This window comes from Saccopteryx bilineata, chromosome 2, assembly GCF_036850765.1.
Source record: "Saccopteryx bilineata isolate mSacBil1 chromosome 2, mSacBil1_pri_phased_curated, whole genome shotgun sequence".
NCBI classification, from domain to species: Eukaryota; Metazoa; Chordata; class Mammalia; order Chiroptera; family Emballonuridae; genus Saccopteryx; species Saccopteryx bilineata.
In genome coordinates this window covers 43,822,383-43,845,159 of record NC_089491.1, presented here as the reverse complement: position 1 = coordinate 43,845,159, position 22,777 = coordinate 43,822,383, and the positions used below count along the sequence as shown (strand labels likewise).

Genomic DNA, 22,777 nt, shown 5'->3' with positions numbered 1-22,777 from the left:
TCATCTAGCTTTTAAGGTAGTAAGTACTTCACTTGTAGATTTTTGAATCACCAAAATGATTAAACTTGGGAAACTACCGGTTGTTAATTGCCGTGTTAACAAAATATTGTCTTTTTCTATATCCTATCTTCCTGATGCTCTCTGAGAGCCTTCAATGTGGTCTGTGTCTTTACAGGAGCAGCTTCTCTCCGCAGAGATCACACAGAGCTGGTCTGTGTCCCTCCTCGTTCCTACCCACCGCGCCCCTGCAAGCCTTCTGTTCCCCACCTAAATGGCTAGGGATGAGCTGCACCCGAGGCACAGAATGACGGAAGACAATTTGAACACGATCTAATTTAGAAAAATCTATTAATAATATATATTAAAAGACATTCTGGTGCCATTATTTTGCACTCACTCATGTACTTTTATTGGCTTTACTGTGCAGGCAAAACCTTCCTGAATGCCTCAGGGAGCTAGAAGGCTTCATTTCGAGTGTTCCCACAGGGAATGGGATAGAGGTTGCTGCCCCCAGGGACAAGATCTGAGGACACTCAGACAGTCTGGGCAGCAGGTTACTTTGTTGTGACTTTATTTTTTCCAGTTCTGAATTAAATTCACGATATGAGCATATTTCAATCTCAATTTATAAGCACTTGACCTTTCAGAGATGGCTTAGTTATCTCAGCATCAAAGCATCACATTAACAGTTCTAAAAATTTGCTGTTTGAAAAAAGATTCCCAGTTAACTGTGGGCCTAACTGATGTTAGGGTACTGTGGAGGTAAATTTGAAGTCCATAAGGGAGCCAACAAGTTAGAAGTGTAGGACCAATAACACACACCACACACACACACACAAAAAAAAAAAAACACTGAAGAAAAAAACCACATGTGTCTTTCTGACTCATCCACAAGTATTTATAGGGCTTTCCCAGAGGAAGGGGAGCTTCCCAGGGCTTGTGGGAGCGTTGGGAGGGAACCTGTTAGGTCTAGGCATGAGGCCAGGTTGCCTTTTGCCAGTAGAATAACATCCCCTTTTGGGTTGGGAGGAGGCCCAGCCTCCAGGCCTGCCTTGGCAAAGGCTGTGCTCAAGGAAGGATGGGAAATATTTAGCTTGAGAATGGCTTGGAAAGAACAGAGGTGATATGGGTGACCAGCTGTCCTGGTTTACTTGAGCCTGAGGGGCTTGCCGAGCAAAGACTTTTCACCAGTTTTGGACCTGGAAGCCATTAGTGGGCTATTTGCTGGCAGATATGTTCTCTTCCCTGAAATCTCAGATACTATTACCCCATGAGATTTTCATAAGTATCTTAGGCCATGCTACAAGTCCCCTACTTGTCAAAGGATTTTTTGAATAGTACTGACTTTCTCTAGATGTTTTCCTTAATGCTATAGTACCAAAGCAAAAATGTTTGTGTCCACTGACTTCAGATATAATTGTAAATGAAAAAGGGAGATAAAATGCTATATACCTGTGACATGCCTGGCAGGCATGTACCTGGTTTCTGTCAGTTAGGTTCTAGCTGAACATCTACAAAGACTGAGATACTACCAAAAAGAAAGTGACTAGAAGGGGTTTGGTTTTACCTTAAATGCAAAGAAGTGGTCTGTGTATTTCTCACCAAAGACAAACGAAGCACCAGCATTGGTGTACTCTAAGAATGTCTGAGTTGAAGAAAGGCAAAGAGAAGATCATTACAACCACGGAAGCAGTGGTTACAACTCATTGGATCTACCTGGCTCTGCAGAGGGTGGGGGCCCTGTAAACTTGTTGGATAGACCTGAGAAGTTAATTTTCTAAGCTCTCCACCCTTTAGTAGATGGCATGGAAGTGTATTTTTGAATTATACCCACATACAGACTTCCTGTCATTTCTGACATTCAATCTGACTCCAGAATGTCCAAGAGTGAGCCAGGTGTGGTAAGTTATTCCAGCAAGTCATGGATGGCACATAGGTTGCATTACTTATCACTAGATGCAAAAAAAAGTCTCTGTCCTGGCTGGTTGGCTCAGTGGTAGAATGTCGGCCCAGCGTATGGAAGTGCCAGATTTGATTCCCAGGCGGGGCACACAGGAGAAGTGCCCATCGGCTTCTCCACCCTTCCCCCTCTCTTTTCTCTTTCTCTCTCTCTTCCCCTCCCACAGCCAAGGCTTCAAGCAAAGTTGGCACAGGCACCGAGGATGGCTCCATGGTCTCTTCCTCAGGTGCTAGAATGGCTCCTGCCACAACAGAGCAATGCCCCAGATGGGCAGAGCATCACACCCTGTTGGGCATGCTGGGTAGATCCCAGTTGGGTGCATGTGGGAGGTCTGTCTGTCTGCCTCCCCCCCAACCCCCCAACCCGGCTTCTCACTTCCAAAAAATACAAAAAAAAAAAAAGTATGACATCCCTTGGGGAGAATAAAGGGGGCAATTGGGATATGGTGTGATGTAGTGGATGATAAAGGTAAGGGACAACCATAGTATTAAGAAACTGGACAGATGAGCATACTCTACGTAAACAAAACCAACTGAATTAAAATTTGTGTCAACTAATGCTGACAGATAAACTTATTTTTGACATGTCTTGAGAATGATATCCAAATGTTCAAAACATGATAAAAGCAAGGTGTACATTGGAACCCAACTTACCTGAACTTGTTTGCCCAACCAATCAAATGCTATAAATCCAGGCTCAGTCCTTAGTATCAAGAGCCCAAGAAGAAACTGTAATCCAATTCCCCAAAAGACAGGCCTCCAGTAAACCTATAGAGCAAGGTGAAGAGAGATGTCTTATTAAAAACTGAGTGCTGCACCCAGCACAATGCCCAAAGGGTCTCTTATTTCCTTGGAAGTTCCTCTCACGCAGCCTTTGACCTGTATTCTGTGCCCGTGGGCAGAGAATCCCTTGGTAGAATCAAACCCATTCATCTCAGAGTTGCATTCCCTCTTCCTAATCCAGAGGTTGAAGCCTTCGGTCCTGGGAGAATATGTAACCATTATGTCATGATAAAATAACTTAGACACAAGAGGAGTCTTATAAAGGGCCATTAAAGGAGGAAGGATCAGGCTTTCTTAGCTGTGCTGTTGGTATTAGACATGTGTCATTATTTCCCTGGCTGGGAAATGGAAAGGTAGAACAGACTTCTGTGTGCCCCAGGTTTGTTGATCTGACAATTCATAAGTGAATTAAGTGAAATTCCACCCTGAGACGGGCTCTCATTTCACTGTAAAAGGCACCGATTAACTCTAATGCAGCCCCAGAGAGTGTAGCAGTAATGGACAAACATCTGCTTTCATTTTTTGGTGCAGAGATGAGTGGCCGGCAAAGGACAATGGGACTGGAGGCATAGAACACAGCGGAGACGTTCCCCAGAACAGGGCAAAGAACTGGGATCATATTAGGTAACTTTCTTTATTCCTCGGGTCAACCTTTCAGCCAATAAAGCGTTCCGGAGTTTGCTGTATGAGTCATAGGCGAAAGTTCCAATGTCTCAGAATTCTTGCCCATTTAATGGGTTACAGGCTGACTGAATAAGGATGAGAATTGAATTCTATGTGAACAAAACTGTTTAAGAACAAAGTTTTGGAGTAAAACAGCCCAAATTGCAAATGGAAATTTGATAAACTGCAGAATCCAATGGTAGAATATTAGATTACTGCTGGTCTGAGGAAATCTGGATCAAAATGAATGAGTTTTCTTTGTACGTGAGTTTCACAGGGAGAGGTGTGGTGCCTGAGCAGCAATTGGACTTGATAGGAGAGAATATCTCACTGGTTGTGGAACTGGAAAGTTACTGAGAGTGAAAAATGAGAGAATAACTGTGCGATGGAAATTCGGGAAGAAGGGCGCTCTAGCCACTGAAAGTATTATAGCAAGGAGAGACAAATGTTGAATAACACTTAAATTCTCTCGTATGTGTTAATTTGAACAATTTATCCGTGAGGGGAAAAAGGGAAAGAACAAAACAAAACAAAAAGAACTGGTTTTGTACTTACTTTAGTTGGGTATTTGGAAAATAGAAGTAGTAGGATAATGTACATGATGAGCCCACCGAAGGACACCAGCTGCCGTTGGCCCAGTTTGGCGGTGTCGAAGATCAACCAGAAAATAACCCCCAGGATCAGTGAGCCCCAAATCACCCTAGGAGAACCAGGAAAGAGGCATTGGCATCATTTGCTGTGCTAAATTGAAAATCTCAATCAGGCTTAAACCACCAAACAAAATAATATTAACAAGATTAACACACCCTGTCATCCAAAAGTTTTGCAACAGATACTCCTTGGTTGTGGCTATAAAGGCAAATTGTCAAACGAACAAACAAAAAAAGAAAAAAAAAAGAAAAAGCAATGTGTCTCCTTCACTCCACAACTCTTGGGCTCTTTGCTTGCTCAACAAAAGGATCAGAGAGGAGAAAGGATGTTTGTAGAGAGAAGTCTGGTGGTTTCTTTGAGAGAGCTACTGGGAGTCCACACTTCTGCTTTGGGAGCTGGACAAGGTGCTACCCTTTAAGACAGGGGTCCCCAAACTTTTTACACAGGGGCCAGTTCACTGTCCCTCAGACTGTTGGAGGGCTGGACTATAAAAAAAACTATGAACAAATCCCTATGCACACTGCACATATCTTATTTTAAAGTAAAAAAACAAAATGGGAACAAATACAATATTTAAAATAAAGAACAAGTAAATTTAAATCAACAAACTGACCAGTATTTCAATGGGAACTATGTTCCTCTCACTGACCACCAATGAAAGAAGTGCTCCTTCTGGAAGTGTGGCGGGGGCCGGATAAATGGCCTCAGGGGGCCGCATGTGGCCTGCGGGGCCGGCCATAGTTTGGGGACCCCTGCTTTAAGAGAAACCTGAAATGTGTTCTCTGCAGCTAAGGGAACTTACCCGAACCTCAGAGAGTGAAGTTGGATTTTAGATTGGGTTCTTAACTCCCTGGGGAATCTGGCAGGTATGACAAGTCTGATTTATGGCTTGGATGGCAGAGCCAGAAAGGGCGCTGTGTTGGTATTGCACAGCCTGGTTTATTAGGCCAAGGATGTGTGAAGTTTCCTGGTAGATCCCTTGTGAGCCACACTGGGGAAAACCGGTCTTGGATCCTACCCAGCAGGGCCACCTGCAGGGAGAGGAGGCCCCACAGCTGGAGACTGAGAGAAAAGCTCTGAGTGGTCACCTGGATACAGGGTCTTACAAGGAAAAGTTGGTTTTAGTAATTCACAGGCTCTTCCTCCCAAGGAGGCCAGAGCAAGAAGTCACCTCCCCAAATAGAACTTTCCCACGTTTTGGACAACTAAATGATGTTTCACCATTTAGTAGCACTTGAAATTAAGGTAGTTTATAGGGACATTTGAAAACACCTCAAATGAGTTATTGCCTATCTAAGCCTGAATTTCCTGTTTGTAAAGTGAAAGCATTTTAACAGATTACCCCCCACGTTGTCTCTCCCTACAGTATCCCATAAATCAGGAAGCAATTTCAGAACAAGTTTTTTGGAATGGTGTTGGAAAAGACTAACGCCCCTCTAAGCTGTAATAAGAGAACTAACTGCATTTACCACTTCAGCCAGAACCAGTGGCTGTCCAGAAGTCTTCTGCCAGGAGATAGGAACTCATCAATTTGATGTTCGTATTTGGCCATGAAGTGATCCCAGATCACAAAGAAGATGACAGCCACGGTGATCACGAACAGAGGAAGGGCTCTGTGGAAATTCAGCACGCAGGCTGCTATCACCATAGCCAGGTAACCTGTCCAGGAGGCAAAGGCAGACAGGAACATCACCAACACCAGCTGGAGACCAGGCTCCAGCACTGATCTGGCTCAGTCAAGGGCAGGTTCAATGAACAAACCATGGAATACAGGATTGCTCTTCATATTCTTGATATGGCTGTTGGTTCCTCTGATTATAAGTTCCTAACAGTCTAACCATGAATGCCAGGAAGACAGGATTCTAGGTCTTTTTTTCTTATAGAGACCTCTGAATTCTTGAATCTTGATGCTTAGTCATTGGGCCTCTCTTACTTAGTACTAAGCACCTTTTTCTGGTATCCAGCCAGACTCAGAAAGTGAACTTCTAGCAGAGAAAGCCCAGGTATTGAAGCAACCACTGACAAAAGGTATTGATTCTCCTGGTTTGCAGCTCAGATTTGGCCTAAGCTTGGGTAGGACGATCTCTAAGTGCCATATCAACAATCTCTAAGTGCCACAGAATCTCTGAAGGAGAGCGGTGGGGGTGATGACCAAGGTGGCTGCTTCTGAGGAGGAAATTCTAGGATAAGAAGAACAAGGTTCCCCGTTAACAGTCAGCAAACACGGTTTTGTTTGCAAGGTAAGTTTGGCCAGCCACTTATTTTTGTAGGTAACAAGGATAGTTGTATTTGTACTCTATGAATCAAGTTGAATGGGAACACAGCCACGCATGTCTGTTTATTTTTGTACTATGAAGGGACAGATATGTGGTTTTGACGTATAACCGGCAAAGGGCTACCTGGCCCAGTGCAGAGCAGACTTATTACCCCGTGATTCCCTGTTCCAGCTGTGTGAGCCGAGCAGAACCACTGCCCGTGGAGCTGCAGCAGTCTTGGATTGATATTTGTGGACTTGGGTGGGTGGCATGGTTTGTGTTTTGTAGACAGGCGTGTTCTTTGAAATGGGTGGATTCCTTTGCTTTGGAGGGAGTAAAAACAAAAAACCTGCTCTTCTGTGTACAGCTAGCCCTTGAACAACACAGGTTTGAACTGCATAGGTACACTTATTTGGGAATTTTAAAAAATAAATACTGTAGTTTTTCTTTTTAAGGATTTTTTTTTATTATTTATTCATTTTAGAGAGGAGAGAAAGACAGGGGGGAGGAGCTGGAAGCATCAACTCCCATATGTGCCTTGACCAGGCAAGCCCAGGGCTTCGAACCGGCGACCTCAGCATTTCCAGGTCGACGCTTTATCCACTGCGCCACCACAGGTCAGGCCCTTTTTAAGGATCTTAATAACACTTTCTTTTCTCTAGCTTACTTTATTGTAAGAATTCAGCATGTAATACATTAACATACAAATATGTTAATTGTCAAAGGTAGCCTAGTCGTAAAATTTTTAGGGAGTTAAAAGTTATTCATGGATTTTTGACTGTGTGTGGTGCGGGTTGGGGTGCCTCTAACCCTTGCATTGTTCAACAGTTAACTGTAGACAGTACAACTCTGCCTTCAGGCCAGAGGAGTGGGCTGCCTGACCCTCTAGGCCACTCCCAGCATTGTATCCATATAAAGTATCAATGGCTTATATTTCCTCCTGCGATTAGAGTCCTATGCTGTGATCACCACCATGTTTTCCAGTTACTTGGATTTGCATTAACTGACTTTCAAATCCACATCCCAATAACAAAGCCCACACAGTGGGTGACCTAAATTAACTAAATGAAACAGATAGGGAGACAACCTAGTAGGTACCCCAAGATGAGACCTGTAATTTAGGGCCTTCTTGGTTTACTTCTCTGCCTGTTTGGATGATTCATGCGGTCTAGGGGAAGGGAAGATTTATTTTCTTTTCACAGGAAGCTCAGCTTAATATTAGGGGACCCTCAAAGAGTGACACTGGCATCCCATCCCCTTCTGTTATTTACCTGCTAATAAGATGCCCCAGGTGATGTACCGAATGGTGGTGTTGTGTTTCCTACAAAAATGACAAACTGTACTATACTTCCTTGCCAGATACCTGTAACAACACAAAAGCAGAATGACAGGCAGAACTAAATGCCAAAAACATGAGTTAAACTGGAATGTTACCAATAGATGGGGCTTTATAAATAAAGCAAGCAGATGAACAAATTCACGGAGTATACGTCCTACCAAATAGAAATGGAAGCCTCATTTCGTTGTAAACTAAACTCAGCCATGGCTTGGATGCACCTTTGCTGAATGGATGAGCCAAGAGTTGAGGGATTTCAGAGATGCAGAACACATGTTCCTGGAAACAGAGCAGGGGAGACGGGCAACTAACCAAAGGCTGAAAATAATACATAGGACGAGACTGGTTCCACTGGACTCTGAGTGCCTCCATTAGATTTTAAGCCATGGTTGTTAAATGTTCATTTAATAAAAACACCCCAAAATCCAGTGAACTCTCATTTCTCTGGTTCTACAAAGTTTAAGTAAGTGGTTCCCTGTCCTCATTCACAGTTTTTGATGGGAAGCTAATTAGACTTCACTGGGTGCTTAACCCTTTGAGTAGTGAGTTTTTTTTTCATGCTCGCTGACCCTCAGGAGTGAGTTGTTTTTTTTTTCAAAAAATGAAATTAGTTCCAGTTATAATTTTATTAACTTAAAATCATGTATGTTTGATAACCAATTTATGGAAACAAGAAGAACATACATTTGCCTTTTTATAATGTTGCCTTACACATTTTTAAAATAAATCGATCATACTCTGGATGGTCAGCAGACACGAGGACGTACATGAACATTCATACTACTCAAAGGATTAAATTAAAATGTAAAGTAGACCAAAAAAAATGTAAAGTAGAATTTTATGGATTTGAGAGCTTTAACCAGTAAGCTGTCATATATCTTTCTCAGACAGTTCTAGAATTGTTGATGTGTCTTTGTTTCTGTTCAGGCATTTGTTACAGGGTGGTGGGTAGCATGTGAGTGGCATGTGCCTGTGGTCACTTCTTTGGGAAGATCATGACCACCTGTGAGTAAGATCGGAGAGGCCACGGGGGGGGGGGCCCACAATAACTGCTCTGCTTCTCGTGGGAGGCCCCTGTCCCTTCTCATCTGCTCTGCACACTGGTTTCCCTGCAGGTACCTTTTTCCTCAACGCCACATCGAATGGAGGCCTCGCCTCCCACTTGAGGCTGGGTGGAAGGAATTCATCTGCACAGTGAACCATTGCCACCTCCAGGCCACTGGGTAGCATTTCTACAACAACCACTTCTTGTCCTTGTAGAAGATCCCCAATGTCTAGGACCACAAAGGACTCACCTTCCTGCTGGGACCTCCCTCCTCTTCCTCAGTGCCTCCAGTTAGTTCCCTTTCTTTCATCAGCCATGCCCACATGTCCAAGTCTCAGCTCTCTTCAAGTTCTAGGGCATAGCTCAAGTTCTTTGCTTCTGCAAAGCTTTCTTGCATATCCTCAGACAGAGGCATCCTTCTGTTCCTTACTCCTACTCTCTTTTTTAATTGTGTTTTGTTATGAAGCCTTGATCTGATTGACTTCCTGGAGAACAGATTGCTGTGCCCTTATAGTGCCAACACCTTGGACATTAAGGGTGCTTGACAGGCATTTGTTGAATTAGTAGATAAATGAAATAAGAGAGTATATTGTCTTTCTGAAACAGTATTTTTAAAGTTGTGGGTTGGGTCCCATTAGTAGGTTGTGAATGATAACCATTACTAAAATAAATAGAATATGTCAGAATGATGACAGATATTATTTTATGAAACTTCTGTTGTATATGTGTGTGAATGTGCACACTGAGGATTATAAACACTTCTAGAAGATGTTGAGGTAATAGAAGTATAGTAAAGACTATGTTTTTATGGTCTCATTGAGGATAATACTTTATCCTCAGGTGTGAATATAGTGTTAAAGAGCAGCTAGTGGTGAGGGGCAACATTTAATAGGGAACATCTATCTACTTTAGGTTGGATTTATCAGATTTTTTTTAATTGCAGGGAATGTGTGTAGTCCATTAAAGCAACCTGACACTGTATAAAATAAAGTAGCTAGAAGTAGATGCTTCTGTCATTTGGTCATCTAGGCTAAGCCAGTTCCAATTCCCCATGGTTGTTTCTGTCCCATTAACATTAGTGAAACACGAGTACCTCTGACCACCCAGGAGACTGTCTGAGCCCCCAGGGTCAGAGATTCACGGGGTGCAATGAAGGCTAGCACTAAGCTCAGGTTTCCAAGGTGGTAAATATTTTTTGATGGTGTTTATGTGACAAGATCTTTCTATCCTAATTCTGACCAACTCCAGAGTCTTAGAAATTTAAGTTAAATTTAAAGCAGAATTTAGAAAATTGATAAATAGTTTAGTGTTGTACTAGAGTACCAGACAATCTTAGACTAGGAATCAGAAACTCTGAAATTGCACGTCCTCTTCCTTCCTTTCCAGTTGACTGACCTTGAGTAAGTCACTTGTCTGAGCTTCATTTCCCTGGTCCAAAAAAATAAAGATAATACAATTTGCCTCTCCCACCTCAAGGGGTGATAAAGACTTGGAACACCTTCAGTATACCTCAAGATAATAGCAAGTAGATTGGGTTTTGAGAAACCAATTGCAAATTGATTGTCACTGAGAAGATGAATTAACTACTATTGTGTGGACTGGAGCAATTAGTTGGTAATTTACACCCGAAATTAAAAGACTCACTGTCCTGGATACTGGGTTCCCAGGACATCAGCAATTTGAAGTTACCATGTTGATTATTGTAGAGCTCCATTAATTTTTCTGAAAATGGTTGGGTGAGTAGTGAGGAAAAGGGATTGATGGTGGTGATCATCTCTAATAAATAATAATAGATGTTAAAAAATTAGGTGATGATAAACAAAGTAGCAAAACCATTTGTTTAGGAGGTAGGTGTGGTTATTTCTCTGGGTTAAGCCTGTACCCTTTTGGGTGCGTCTCTTGATCATCTTCCTCATCTTCTTGGTTTCTTAGAGAATCCTGCTCAATGGTGACCTGCTCTTCACCCTGGAAATCAAACATTGGAGCAGAGTTGCAATGTTGTGAATCCTGGGCATAATGAACCCTCATCTCCTTCCCTCGGCAAACAACTTTCAAAATGTTCTTTTAAATTATTATGAAAGAAGATAGCTCCTATTAGGTATTTTCCTCCTTATCTCTCTCTCTCTCTCTCTCTCTCTCTCTCTCTCTCTCTCACACACACACACACACACACACACACACACACACACACGTGATCTAGTATCACACTTCTCTTTCCCTTCTCTCCCCCAAAGGGGTTATTGGTATCTTCTTGTTTTGGGGGGACAGACTCACTCATATCTCTGCTTTTTGCTCCTTTGTCTACGGCAATCATTCAGCCCTAGCTCTGTTTTCAGGAACGTGCTAATTGAGGTAAATACTAGAGGCTGCATAAATCTCCCTTTATAGTGAGCCAGCTCCGGTTTCCTAAGGACTGAGACCAAGGCTGGTCTGCAGCTGTAAACACCAGCTAAGCATCTTCAAGAGCAGATAAACCTCCCCTGAGGAACAAAGCCGCTTCTATCAGCTGGCCTAAAAGGAAGTATTTTCCTTCCTCAGCTATCTCTTGCTTTAGTCAATGAGTGAAGTACAGGGTGGGATAAAAGTAGGTTTAGAGTTGTTTGTATGGAAAAATAAAACAATAATTAGTAAATAAAAATACAAGAATAATCTTCTTTTTCTTCTCCTTCTCCTTCTTTTTTAAATTAAGTGAGAAGCAGGGAGGTAGAGAGACAGACTCCCGCATGCACCCCAGCCAGAATCCACCTGGCAAGCCTCCTACCAGGCAATGCTCTGCTCTTTCGGGGCCACTGCTCAGTTTGACAACTGAATTATTTTAGCACCTGAGGTGAGGCCAACGCCCAGGGCCAACTTGCTGGAGCCATTTGAGCCATGGCTGCAGTAGGAAAAGAGAGAGAGAGAGTGAGCGAGAGAGAGAGAGAGAGAGAGAGAGAGAGAGAGAGAGAGAAAGAGAGAGAGAGAGAGAGAGAGAGAGAGAGAAGAAGCAGATAGTCGCTTCTCCTGTGTGCTCTGACTGGGAATTGAACCCAGAACTTCCACACTCCAGGCTGATGCTCTACCACTGAGTCAAACGGCCAGCACTACACTATACTTCTGACTCTGGCCACCTTACATTTCTGGCTGGACCCCAGGAACAAGAAAGATGAGAGGATACTAGCAAGAAAGACCAGCTGAAGCCAAGCTGCAGGTGCTGAGGACAGAGGCAGAGGAGGACCCTTGTTCATTTTCTTTCCATCTAACACTCAGCTTGGTCAATATTAAGGTTTTGTAAATATTCAAATTAAATGATTATATATATCTATATTACAGAGAAATATATATATTACAGAGAAATTGCCCCAAGTGACCTACTATCTATGGAATGCCAAGCATTATCATTGTTCCCCACCCCCAATTTCCTGTCTTTAAAATAAAACAAAACAAAATAACAACAACAAAATCTTGATCCAACAGTCATGAGACATCTACCCTCCTTCCAGGCTTTTACTGAGATGACTTCTGCCAAGGTCACTCAAGAACTGTTGTTACCAAATATCTACTTCTCAGTCATTATATTCCTGTTTAAGATAGCAAAGTGTCTAAGTTTTTGTTTTTGAGGTTTTTTTGTGTGTGTGTGAAACAATTTTTCAAAAGACCTTTTAGAGCAGTTTTAGGTTCACAACAAAATCGAGGGGAGGGTACAGAGATTTCCCATACACGTCCTGGCCATTTTCCCTCCACAACCTCCCCCACATTGACTTCTCCAACCAGAGTGGTGCATTTGTTACAATCAGTGGGCCTAAGAAGTCCATAGTTTACATCAGCGTTCACTCTTGGTATTGACAAGAGAAAAATTCTGAGATATCCTAAATTAAATTATAGCAGGCTGGATGTGGGAAGAAGAAACAAAAAGTAAATCAGTTAATAGAGCCAAGGGCAGGAATTGACAAAAGGCAGTTCACATTCCTGAATGCAGGCTGAAACTGAATCAACTTCCAGGTAGCTAGTCTAGCTCTTACCTAGAGAGACTAGCTGACCTCCAGACCCCACTGATCACAGGCTTTCTGGACTGTTGCCTACACCAATCCAAAAGCAGCAGACACTTCTTCCTCATGGACTATGCACCTATTCCAGACCTTTCTTTGCTTCACCTTCTCCTGTCTCTCTTGTCTCCAGCCAATGTAAATATTTTTTCCTTTTCTTTCTTTCTTCTTTCTTTCTTTCTTTCTTTCTTTCTTTCTTTCTTTCTTTCTTTCTTTCTTTCTTTCTTTCTTTTTCTTTCTTTCTAGAAAGACACAGACAGGAACATCAAGTTTTTTCTGTATGCACCCTGATCAGGTATTAAACTGGCAACCTCTGTGCTTTGGATGGCACTCCAACCAACCGAGCTATCCAGTCAGGGCTTAATTTTTTATTTATTGATTGATATTTTAGAGAGAGAGAGAGAAGAATGGAGAGAGAGGCAGGGGACGGATTAGGGAAGCATTCATTTGTTGTTCCATTCAGTCATGCATTCATTAGTTGTTTTCCATGTGTGCCCTGACCGGAGGTCAAACGCGCAACCTTGTTATTTCCTGACAATGCTCTAACTGAAAACAATTTACATCTCTCCCCCCCCAATTCATTGTATAAAACAGCCCCCTCAGCCTCAGGGTGATAGTCATGCTGTCTTTTCCATCTAGCTGGGCTGTTGGTGGTTTGGTCTGCATGCCCCAGGACCGGGTCCTTTTGTGGGCTGGCACATGGTTCAAAAAACTCTTTCAGATAATCTTTCAGCTGTGAAGGTTTTTGTGTAATCGTGTTTTACATTTTATGCATTTATATAAGTGTTTAACAACATGCATCAATCATTATAGTATCATACAGAGTAGTTTCACCACCTTAAAAATCCTCTGTGCCCATCCATCCTTCTTCCCCTCTTGGCAACCACTGATCTTTTTACTGTCTCCCAGTTTCCCTTTTCCAGAATGTCATCTAGTTGGGATCATACAGTATGAAGCCATTTCAGATTGGCCTCTTTCACTTGTAATGTGCATTTAATGTCCCCTCATGCCTTTTCATGGCTTGACAATTCATTTGTTTACAGCGCTGAAGAATATTTCATTGTCTGGATGGACCACAGCTCATTGAATCATTCACCTACTAAAGGATATATTGGTTGCTTCCAAGTTTTTATGATTATGAATAAAGCTACTATAAACATCCATGTGTGGGTTTTGTGTGGACAGAATCTTGTTTTGTTTAGTTGAATAATATTCAGTGAAATGTACACCTTTTAGAATATAGTAAATGAAATAGACAGTAATAATATGTATGGCATGGTCTCAATATAGTAACTCGTGAATGTAGGTGTATATTTTCACTAAAAGACCTTATTAAAAGATGTTAAACACTGATTTTTTAATGAAATTACAGGCTATTGTTTTTGTCTTCCAAATTGTGCTGCAATAATTTTCCAAAATTTTTTTTCTATTTCCAACATGTTATTCTTTTTATCATGAGAATAACTCTCCCCCAATAAATGTCTCTATAGTAGGCACCCACAATTACTTTTTCTAAAAAAGAATGACTGACATGGAGGATTTGCTCATTTTTTAACAGCAGAAGGCTTTCTTCAAATGAGATCCTACCCAGAATTCAATATAGAAAAGACATAAAAGTGGCATTGTGATGGAGCTTTTCAGCATGCTGTGTAATTAGGTGACACCCTGCGGCATGACGGACACAGGTTCTAAGGTACCTTTCTCATCTGCCTCATTTACCTTAAAATGGAAATGCTTTTGTTTAAGGCAGGGCCTTCTGCACAGGATGGAGTTTGAAATCTGTAGTGGTGAAGGGTCAGAGAAAGCCTGGGTATGCCCCCCATCCCATCAGAGAACTCTGAGGGCAGGTGTATAAACATGAAACCTTTGTTTGGGCATGTATGCTTTCTTCATGACTGCCCTACACAGTCTAATTACCATTTAACTCATTCCTCTGAGTGCCAGCTGAGCACTATGCTTTCTGTCTCCATAGCTCTCAGGTGCCTGTTGCATAGTGGTTACCATGGTAATAAACTCACTCAATGATCTCCAGCCTTACCTGTTTGGCGTTTACATGTTCTCTGTTTTGCACAACTCTACTCCTTAGGGAATTGTTTCCTGATGTGTTCTGGTTTTCATGAATGTCTTCTTCATTCTGAAAACAAAGTAGAGTTTGCAAAAATAAAATTTCAGAGTCAAAAAAGAAATGTTCTTTCAATGAATGGTGCCTTGAAGAGTTCTTTTCTTTTTATTAAATTTATTGGGGTGACATTGATTGGTTAATAAGATAATAAGGTTTCAATTGTATTATTTCTATGTATTATGATACATGATCATAATATTGCATTGTGTGTTCACCACCCAAAGTAAAATCATATTCAGTCACCACAAATATGATGCCCTTTAACCTTTGCTACACCCCTTGATGTTCCTTTCCTCTGGTAACCTGATGTCTATAAGTCTTTGTTTTTCTTGTTTGTTCATTCGTTGCTCTCAGTTTTATATCTTACATATCAGTGAAATCATACAGTTCTTAACTTATCCGACTTATTTTGCTTAGCATGATATTCTCAAGGTCTATCCATGTTGTTGCCAATGGCAGTATTTCATCTGGTCTTATGGCTGAGTAGTATTCCATTGTGTATATGTACCACATCTTTATCCCATCCTCTATTGAGGGATACTTTGGTTGTTTTCATGTCTTGACTGTCGTGAATAGTGCTATAATGCACATAGGGGTGTATATGTCTTTGCAAATAAATGTTTTTAATTTTTTTGGTTAGATACCTAGAAGAGGGGTTGCTGAGTCATATGATAATTATTCTTTTTAAAATTTTTTATTAATTTGAGAGCAAGAGAGAGAGAGAGAGAGAGAGAGATTTGTTGTTTTATCCATTCATACATTCATTGGCTCTTTCTTGTATGTGCCCAGACAAGGGGTTGAACCTGCAACCTTGGTGCATTGGGATGACTGACCAACCAACTGAGCTACCCAGCCAGGGCCTGGTAATTCTAGTCTTAATTGTTTGAGGAACCTCCATACTATTTTCCATAGTGGAAAACATTCCCATGAGCAGTGAAAAAGTTCCTTTTTTCTCCACAACCTCTCCAGTGCTTGTTATTACTCATTTTGTTGATAATAGCCATTCTAACAGGTGTGGGGTGGTACCTCATTGTAGTTTTGATTTGAATTTCCTTAGTAGCTAGTGAAGTTGGTCATCTTTTTGTATATCTATTGGCCATTTGTGTGTCTTCTTGGGAGAAGTGTCTGTTTAGATCCTGTACCCTTTTTTAAATTGGGTTATTTGTTTGCTGTTGAGTTGTATGAGTTCTTTATATATTTTGGATATTAATTCCTTGTTGGAGTTATTTGTGAATATCATCTCCCATTTAGTTGGCTGACTTTTTGTTTTGTTGTTGATTTCTTTTGCTGTGCAGAAGCTTTTCAGTTTGATATAGTCCCATTAATTTATTTCTGCTTTTGCTTCCCTTACCTTTGGGGTCAAATTCATAAAGTGTTCTCTGTGACTAAGGTCTATATGTTTAGTACCTATGTTTTCTATGTAACTTATTGTTTCAGGTCCTATATGTAGGTTTTTGATCCATTTTGAATTAACTTTTGCATATGGGGACAAATAGCAGTGTAGGGGTGGGTTGGCAGAGATGAGGTGTGTATATATGAAACTGACTAAAGGAAGAACCAGTGACTCTTGGCTTATAAAGATGATTTTTGTTGTTTTGTTCTGATAGAAATGATTGGTATGGTCCAACTTGAGGAAGAGGAAAATAAGACAGTTGCCCTTATCCAGGCCATAGAACTTTCTAGTAAGCAGAGCTGAGGCTAAGGGTGCAAGTTGCCAGTCTCCTTTCCATCACATCACACAGGTTTTCAACTTATAAATCCAAAATATAGTAAACCATAGGCTGCATAATTTTATTGGATTTATGAGATGTTAAAATGTGTCTTGTTTGGTTTAAAGCAATCCCTGGTAGTAATGAGAATAAGGAAATGCCTTCTTTTGTGATGTCCTCTCGATTTAACTGTAACCCTTTGAGTAGAACAAATGTTCATGTAGGTCCTTGTGTCTCCTGACCATCCAGAGTACAATCATAACAAAAATTTTTATTTTAAAAATGTGTAAGGCAACATTAAAAAAAGGCAAAGTTATGTTCTTATTTCCATAAATTGGTTATCAAACAAACATTATTTTAAGTTAATAAAACTATAACTGGAACTAATTTCATTTTTTGAAAAAAAAAAACTCACTCCCGGGGTCAGTGAGCATGAAAAAAACCTCACTACTCAAAGGGTTAAGAAACTGAATGCAGTTTGCTCCTGAAGGGGTCTCCTGACACCTTAGTACTGTTTCCAGATGTGACAAACACCTGGCTCATTTCTCTTTTATCATTTTTAGGGTGTCCAATCTTTCTCCCATCTCATCCGACTTGTCTTTTACACGATACTTCATTCCACGTAAGGCAACAGATAGATAAACATTGTCAGGTATGTCCCTATATCTTTTTGGGAAATGTCCATTGCTAGCCCTGTTGGCTGTGACCTTGTCTTTGAAAAAGAACGAGTGCATGACTTTGATTTTAACTCTGGCTTTCTGGTTGGGCAACAAGGATCTAGAAAAAAATTGCAATTCCAACTTGTGTTGCATTTTCCATTTAGTGGAACATCAGTAAAATCTAACTTTCAGCACACACATGACTTACGCATAAGTCTTGTTGCCAAATGCCCATTTGTGTTACAGTTGTTTATATCTTACTTAGCACAATTCCTTGAACTAAGTGGACACTAAAAATTGTTTGTTGAATTAATGAACCACGGTTTTAATGTTGCAGTATCTGGCACTGCAATGTAGTACCTTTGGGTATTTCCTATCAAACCTGGTAGGTGGGAGTGCAGACAATATATATAGTATGAAAAGATGACAAAAATGTTGCTAATTGCTGAAGCTGGCTGATGGTACTTAGGGACTCACTTTACTATTCTTACTTTCAGGGATGCTGAAAATTTCTTTAATAAAACATTAAAAATAAAATCCAGCAAGAGTTGGTGGAAAAACAGAACACAGGTAACAGAAGGGACTGGTCCTCAGGGTCCCTAATTACAAGTGTAACACTGGGCAGGTCATATCTTTGTAAGCATCAATCACCCCCAGTTTTAACTTGGTGTTCTGATGGCTCCTTCCAGAATCCTGACAGTCTCCAGTTCCAGGAATGTCAGCTTCTTGATGCTGATCATTCCTGCCATCTGGTGGCAGAACCTGATGATTCCTTGTGAAAGACAAGGATGGAGACTGACTTTCAAAGTTAAAAAAGAGAGGAGGGGTGTCTGTAGGTATGTGTATGGGGCAGGGGGTACAGAGTGGGCATGAATGATAACAAAGGTATGTTTGGATGTATTTTGCAACAGGTAATGGGGTGTTTTACCCCCAGTAGAGTACACACCTTGGCTTTTTAGTATTTCCAGGAAGATCAGTGTCTCCTATTTGAGGATATCCAACAGAAATAATGGGGTTGTTGTGCGGGCTTGGACTGTTGCCAGAAAAAAATACCCTGCTTCTCTGCTTCTTTTTAAATTGGAGTTGCAGGGCTTTAATAGGTGGCCTATTACTGTTTCTTCACCTATTGTTTTTACTCCATCTATTTATTACTAGATAGCTTAGTAGTGCCCCGGGCTCCTAAAATCATGTCCGTGTTCTCTGTGCAAAAGAATATGTCATTCTACTGAGTGGGTAAAAACATTGTGGTTGTCACGTGTGAGAATTTCTAAACTGTTTATAGCACACTACTTTTAGTTTCTCAAGTTAATGTTACTTGCTGGTGTCCCGAAGGTGATAATCCTGGATAGAGTCCCCTCTGAAGGGCAGATCCGTAAGCCAGGAGTATACTGTGCCTGGGGTTTGTCTCTTTGATGTTGCCCTTTCCATGCTGCTCAAGTAACTACGGATCCACGGTGGTTATTGCAGGGAGTACAGATGGACAGAGACCTTTTCAGTGATGTTTTCTTTTCACCCAGTTTCTAAACCGTATTATAACTTCTAGAAATTACTCCTCCCTCCATCTGTTTGCAATGTCCCCTTCTATAGAATTTTAGCTGAACACATGTCCTCTCAAAATAAAGGCTACATTTCCTAGAACAGCGGTTCTCAACCTGTGGGTCGAACGACCAAAACACAGGGGTCGCCAAAAGCCATCAGAAAATACATATTTATTATACAATACATTTTTAAATAAAATATGTATTTCCGATGGCTTTAGGCGACTCCTGTGTTTTGGTCTTTCGACCCCCGCCAGGGTCGCGACCCACAGGTTGAGAACCGCTGTCCTAGATGCACATTTCACTAGATTCTGACAATGAAATGTAAACAGAAGTGGTGCCCTGGGTGGGGGTTTGGGGAAGTTTCATAAGAGATGGTGGCAGGCACAGTTGTTCCTCGCCCTATCACGGTTCACTTTTTGCGGTCTCACTGTATCATGGATTTTTAAATCGAATACACCTAATTTTGTATCACAGATTTTTCGCTATATTGCGGGATTTTGCGGTATATAGCTATTTTTATATATTTATTATTTTAATTATTTTTGTGGTAAAATAAGCAAGATAAGTGTGGGGAGGGTTTATAAAGCCTTTATATATATAAATATATATATATATATACATACATACATAATATATATTAATAAAATAAATATAAGGTTGCTACTTTGCAGATTTTTACCTATTGTGGGAGGTTCTGGAACCTAACTCCCACAATAGATGAGGGACCACTGTACTCTTTGTCCCTTTAATCTTTTCTTGTCCTGTTGCCTGGTGTGTGGCTGGTTCCACCTGGACCAAGAACAGAAGGGCCCCATCCTAGTGAGAGCAGAGTGGTGAGCTGGGGTGGGGGGACTTGGGTCCCTGAAAGCCTTGAGCAGTGCTCCCACTCCAGCTCTATACCCCCTCCTTCCTGACTTTTATCTATAGGAAACAAACTTTCCCCTTTTGGGTTTTGCTTTTATTTGTATCATATTGGTCAAATAAGTTTGTAAATATGATATATATGTTTGCTCACTTATAGTTTGCATTGGGTGTGGGGGACAGGCTGTAAGCAGGCAGGGTCATTATAGCCTAAGGCTTAGTTTCATAACTAATTTTTTCCCCACACCCTTGACTATTGCATGATGTGGGGTGGTGCACTCTCATGAGAAGTTCCATTTATGCCTCAGATAAGTGACTTTGTATCAGAGATTTCCTTGTTTGTATATTGGATTGAAGGTTTTGATTTCTACACTATAAAGTGGGGCAGAGGAGCCCATGCTGGAGGAGAGCAGAGAAAGGCCACGTGGAGGAGAGGAGAGGCAGCCAAGATGGTGGAGTGCTGAGGGAGAAGCCAGTTTATGTAGAGTTTGCACAGAGAGAAAGAGATGGAGAACAGAGGTGAATAAGGCTGGTGAGGTAGAAACCTTTGATTCTGGGAATACTTGGATAAGTCAGTGGCTTTGGGAACCTTGAATGGAAAGAGAAGAGTTTTTCCACTGTGTGTATTTCTTGCCCGCTGGATGCAAGCTAGGATTAAAGTTAATGGCCCACCAGTTCTTGGCTCCGTTGTTTCATTACTGTCTGTCTGAATCAAATGCGAACGTGCACGGGCCAGGTGGCTGTGATGGTTGCTGTGGCTACTGGCTTTACATACCATTACTGACAAACTGGTTTAAACCCTTTAAAAGTTTTGTATTTGATGCTAAGAGGTCTGTGAAGTGAATACTGTGACCATTCATTTTTTAATTTTAATTTTTTGTGACCCTTCTTTTTACAAACCAGAAACTAAGGCAGAAATAAGTAAGTCACTTGACTTGGGTTGCACAACCAGAAACAGTTGAGATTAGATCTGAGCTCAGACTGGCCAGTCTCAGGCCACACAGTGCCTGTAGAATTTGGCCCTTGGGCAAAGGCCCTTTGGTTTTGGGAATATCTAAAGACATAGTAGGACACACCTACAGATGAAGTTCCCTTTTAATTAAGAAAGCTTAATTACATAAAAGACAAGTAGATAGAGGTGGTAAAACATTCCAGAAATGCTTGTGACCACTTTTGAACTATGGGCGTGTCATGTTTTTGTGATTAGTTTAACATTCATTTTCTTCCAACCACCTTGCTTCACTCCCTCAGTCTGTCCCCACCATTGTGGCCCTGATATCACAATGTGACTTCCATATCTCAGTTTCTGTGGCCAGGATTTCTCTGCCGCAGACTTAGCATCACTGTGACAAGAGAGTCTTTCTTCTACCTTCTCCACACCAAGTGTTGTGGCCTGTCCTTGCTCTGAATGCATGAATGGCCTTGCTGAGGGGATAGAGCTGGGCTTGAGGACTGGGGCAAGAATGGCAACCTACACCCCAGGGAGACTTTCATCCTGACATTTGGTAGCATGTAGATCATGAAGGTTTATGGAAGATAGGCGTGGCCCAGCAGGCAAATGTGCCGTGGACATGGACCATGAAGAGTTGCTATAAAGATGTTTAACTGGTTTTAGCACTTGATACTTACAGTCATTTCTATGAGGTATTTGATAATATACCTTGGCTGAAAGGTTTTATTCTACCAGAACAGATTTAGATTGGTGGTCAAAGTTGCTTAGTTTATTATATATGTTTGATTGATCTATCTATTGTCTATCTATCTATCTATCTATCTATCTATCTATCTATCTATCATCTATCTATCTATCTATCTATCTATCTATCATCTATCTATTATCTATCTATCTATCTATCATCTATCAGCATCATCATCATTTGCACATCTCTGTACCCTTTTAGAACAATCTTCCTAGAAGCAGGCAATGTGGCACATTCTGAGAAAGAATGATACTTAAATATTGCCATGAATGTCAAAGTCCCAATACCTGTGACAAAAATGGAAATATGATATCAATTGGACTTGGGACTGTGTAAGTCTATATATTTTACCCACTAGCCTGTTAAGCTAAGAAGTCAGATACCTTGTCCCTTGTTCTCTGCTGGATGCCATGTGGCCAGGCATAGAAATGCTAGATACTTTCTGATACTCCTAGGGGCTGTTGAGCTGATTATCGTAGAAGCCGAAACAGTGCCTCTACAACTAAGTAGACACTAAATGGTACAGGACTGCTTTCTCTACTTTTCCAAGAAGGTTATCTTATGTTCTACTATTCTAAGCCTTAGGTGTTTAAATAAAGGTATTAGGAGCACATCTCTAATTTCTGAACTTCTTCAAGTGACCGTTCTGTGACCGTTTCTCTGAACATGGAATGAGACTAGACTAGAGCAACTACTTCAAGTAGTAACTTAAAATTCCAGAATGCAATATAAAGAAATTATAGGGAGTGGCTCAACAAAAAATCTTAGGGGGACTGCTTTTTGGAATATTGATAAATTATCTGTATTAACTGGTGCTGCACTATAATAAAAAGCTTGGGTTCCATGGTCATACTTGGGTTCAAATCCAGCCTTAATTGTTTGAGGCCCTGTACCCTGTCACATGGGGAGGTAGCATTCATTACTTACTTGCCTGTGGGTCTGTGTGGCTGTCCAGTGCCACACAGAGTAAGAGCTCCTTGACTTTTATGTTAATCTTATGGTTTAGTTTGCTACTTGCTTGCTTGCTCTGGGGCATTTACAGTCACTTTGTTCTCTATTATTAAAATATGGCTTGTAAAATTCAACATCTGTTTTGTGAATCTGATCTCTCCAAATTGTTTGAGATCATTCCTCCCCTCCTATTTTTATTTATGTTTTTACTTCCAAAATCGACAAATGTCAAATATTTAAAGGCCATTTCTCTATAATGCTTTCCTCCAAATTGCTTGGGCTTTGCCTGGAGGGATTGCATTTTCAAGGGCAGTATTCCAGAAACCTTTGATCTTTACCTATTGCTCTTGACCTTTTTAGCTCATGTAATCTTCTGGCTCATATCATGGGTTTATGCAATCCTTAATGTGAGTTAATGAGCACAGGCTAGACCAGGCATGGCCAACATACGGCCCATGGGCCGGATCCGGCCCGCGTAATGAGTTTATGTGGCCCGTGATTAAAAATTTTTTTTTTTTCT

The 22,777-nt window shown here is 41.1% G+C and overlaps 1 protein-coding gene across 1 annotated transcript in view; it reads right to left on the bottom strand.

The window, feature by feature from the left end:
* The window catches only part of SLC28A3 (solute carrier family 28 member 3), a 62,761-nt gene that overhangs the window by 17,441 nt on the left and 22,543 nt on the right, over positions 1-22,777 (bottom strand). Inside the window, exons 2-8 of the mRNA XM_066256981.1 lie at positions 14,753-14,848; positions 10,575-10,657; positions 7,583-7,674; positions 5,526-5,715; positions 3,961-4,105; positions 2,614-2,727; positions 1,568-1,645 (exon numbers count right to left, since the gene is read on the bottom strand). Coding sequence (XP_066113078.1) covers positions 1,568-1,645; positions 2,614-2,727; positions 3,961-4,105; positions 5,526-5,715; positions 7,583-7,674; positions 10,575-10,657; positions 14,753-14,848 — 798 coding nt within the window. The remainder of the gene's footprint in view (positions 1-1,567; positions 1,646-2,613; positions 2,728-3,960; positions 4,106-5,525; positions 5,716-7,582; positions 7,675-10,574; positions 10,658-14,752; positions 14,849-22,777) is intronic.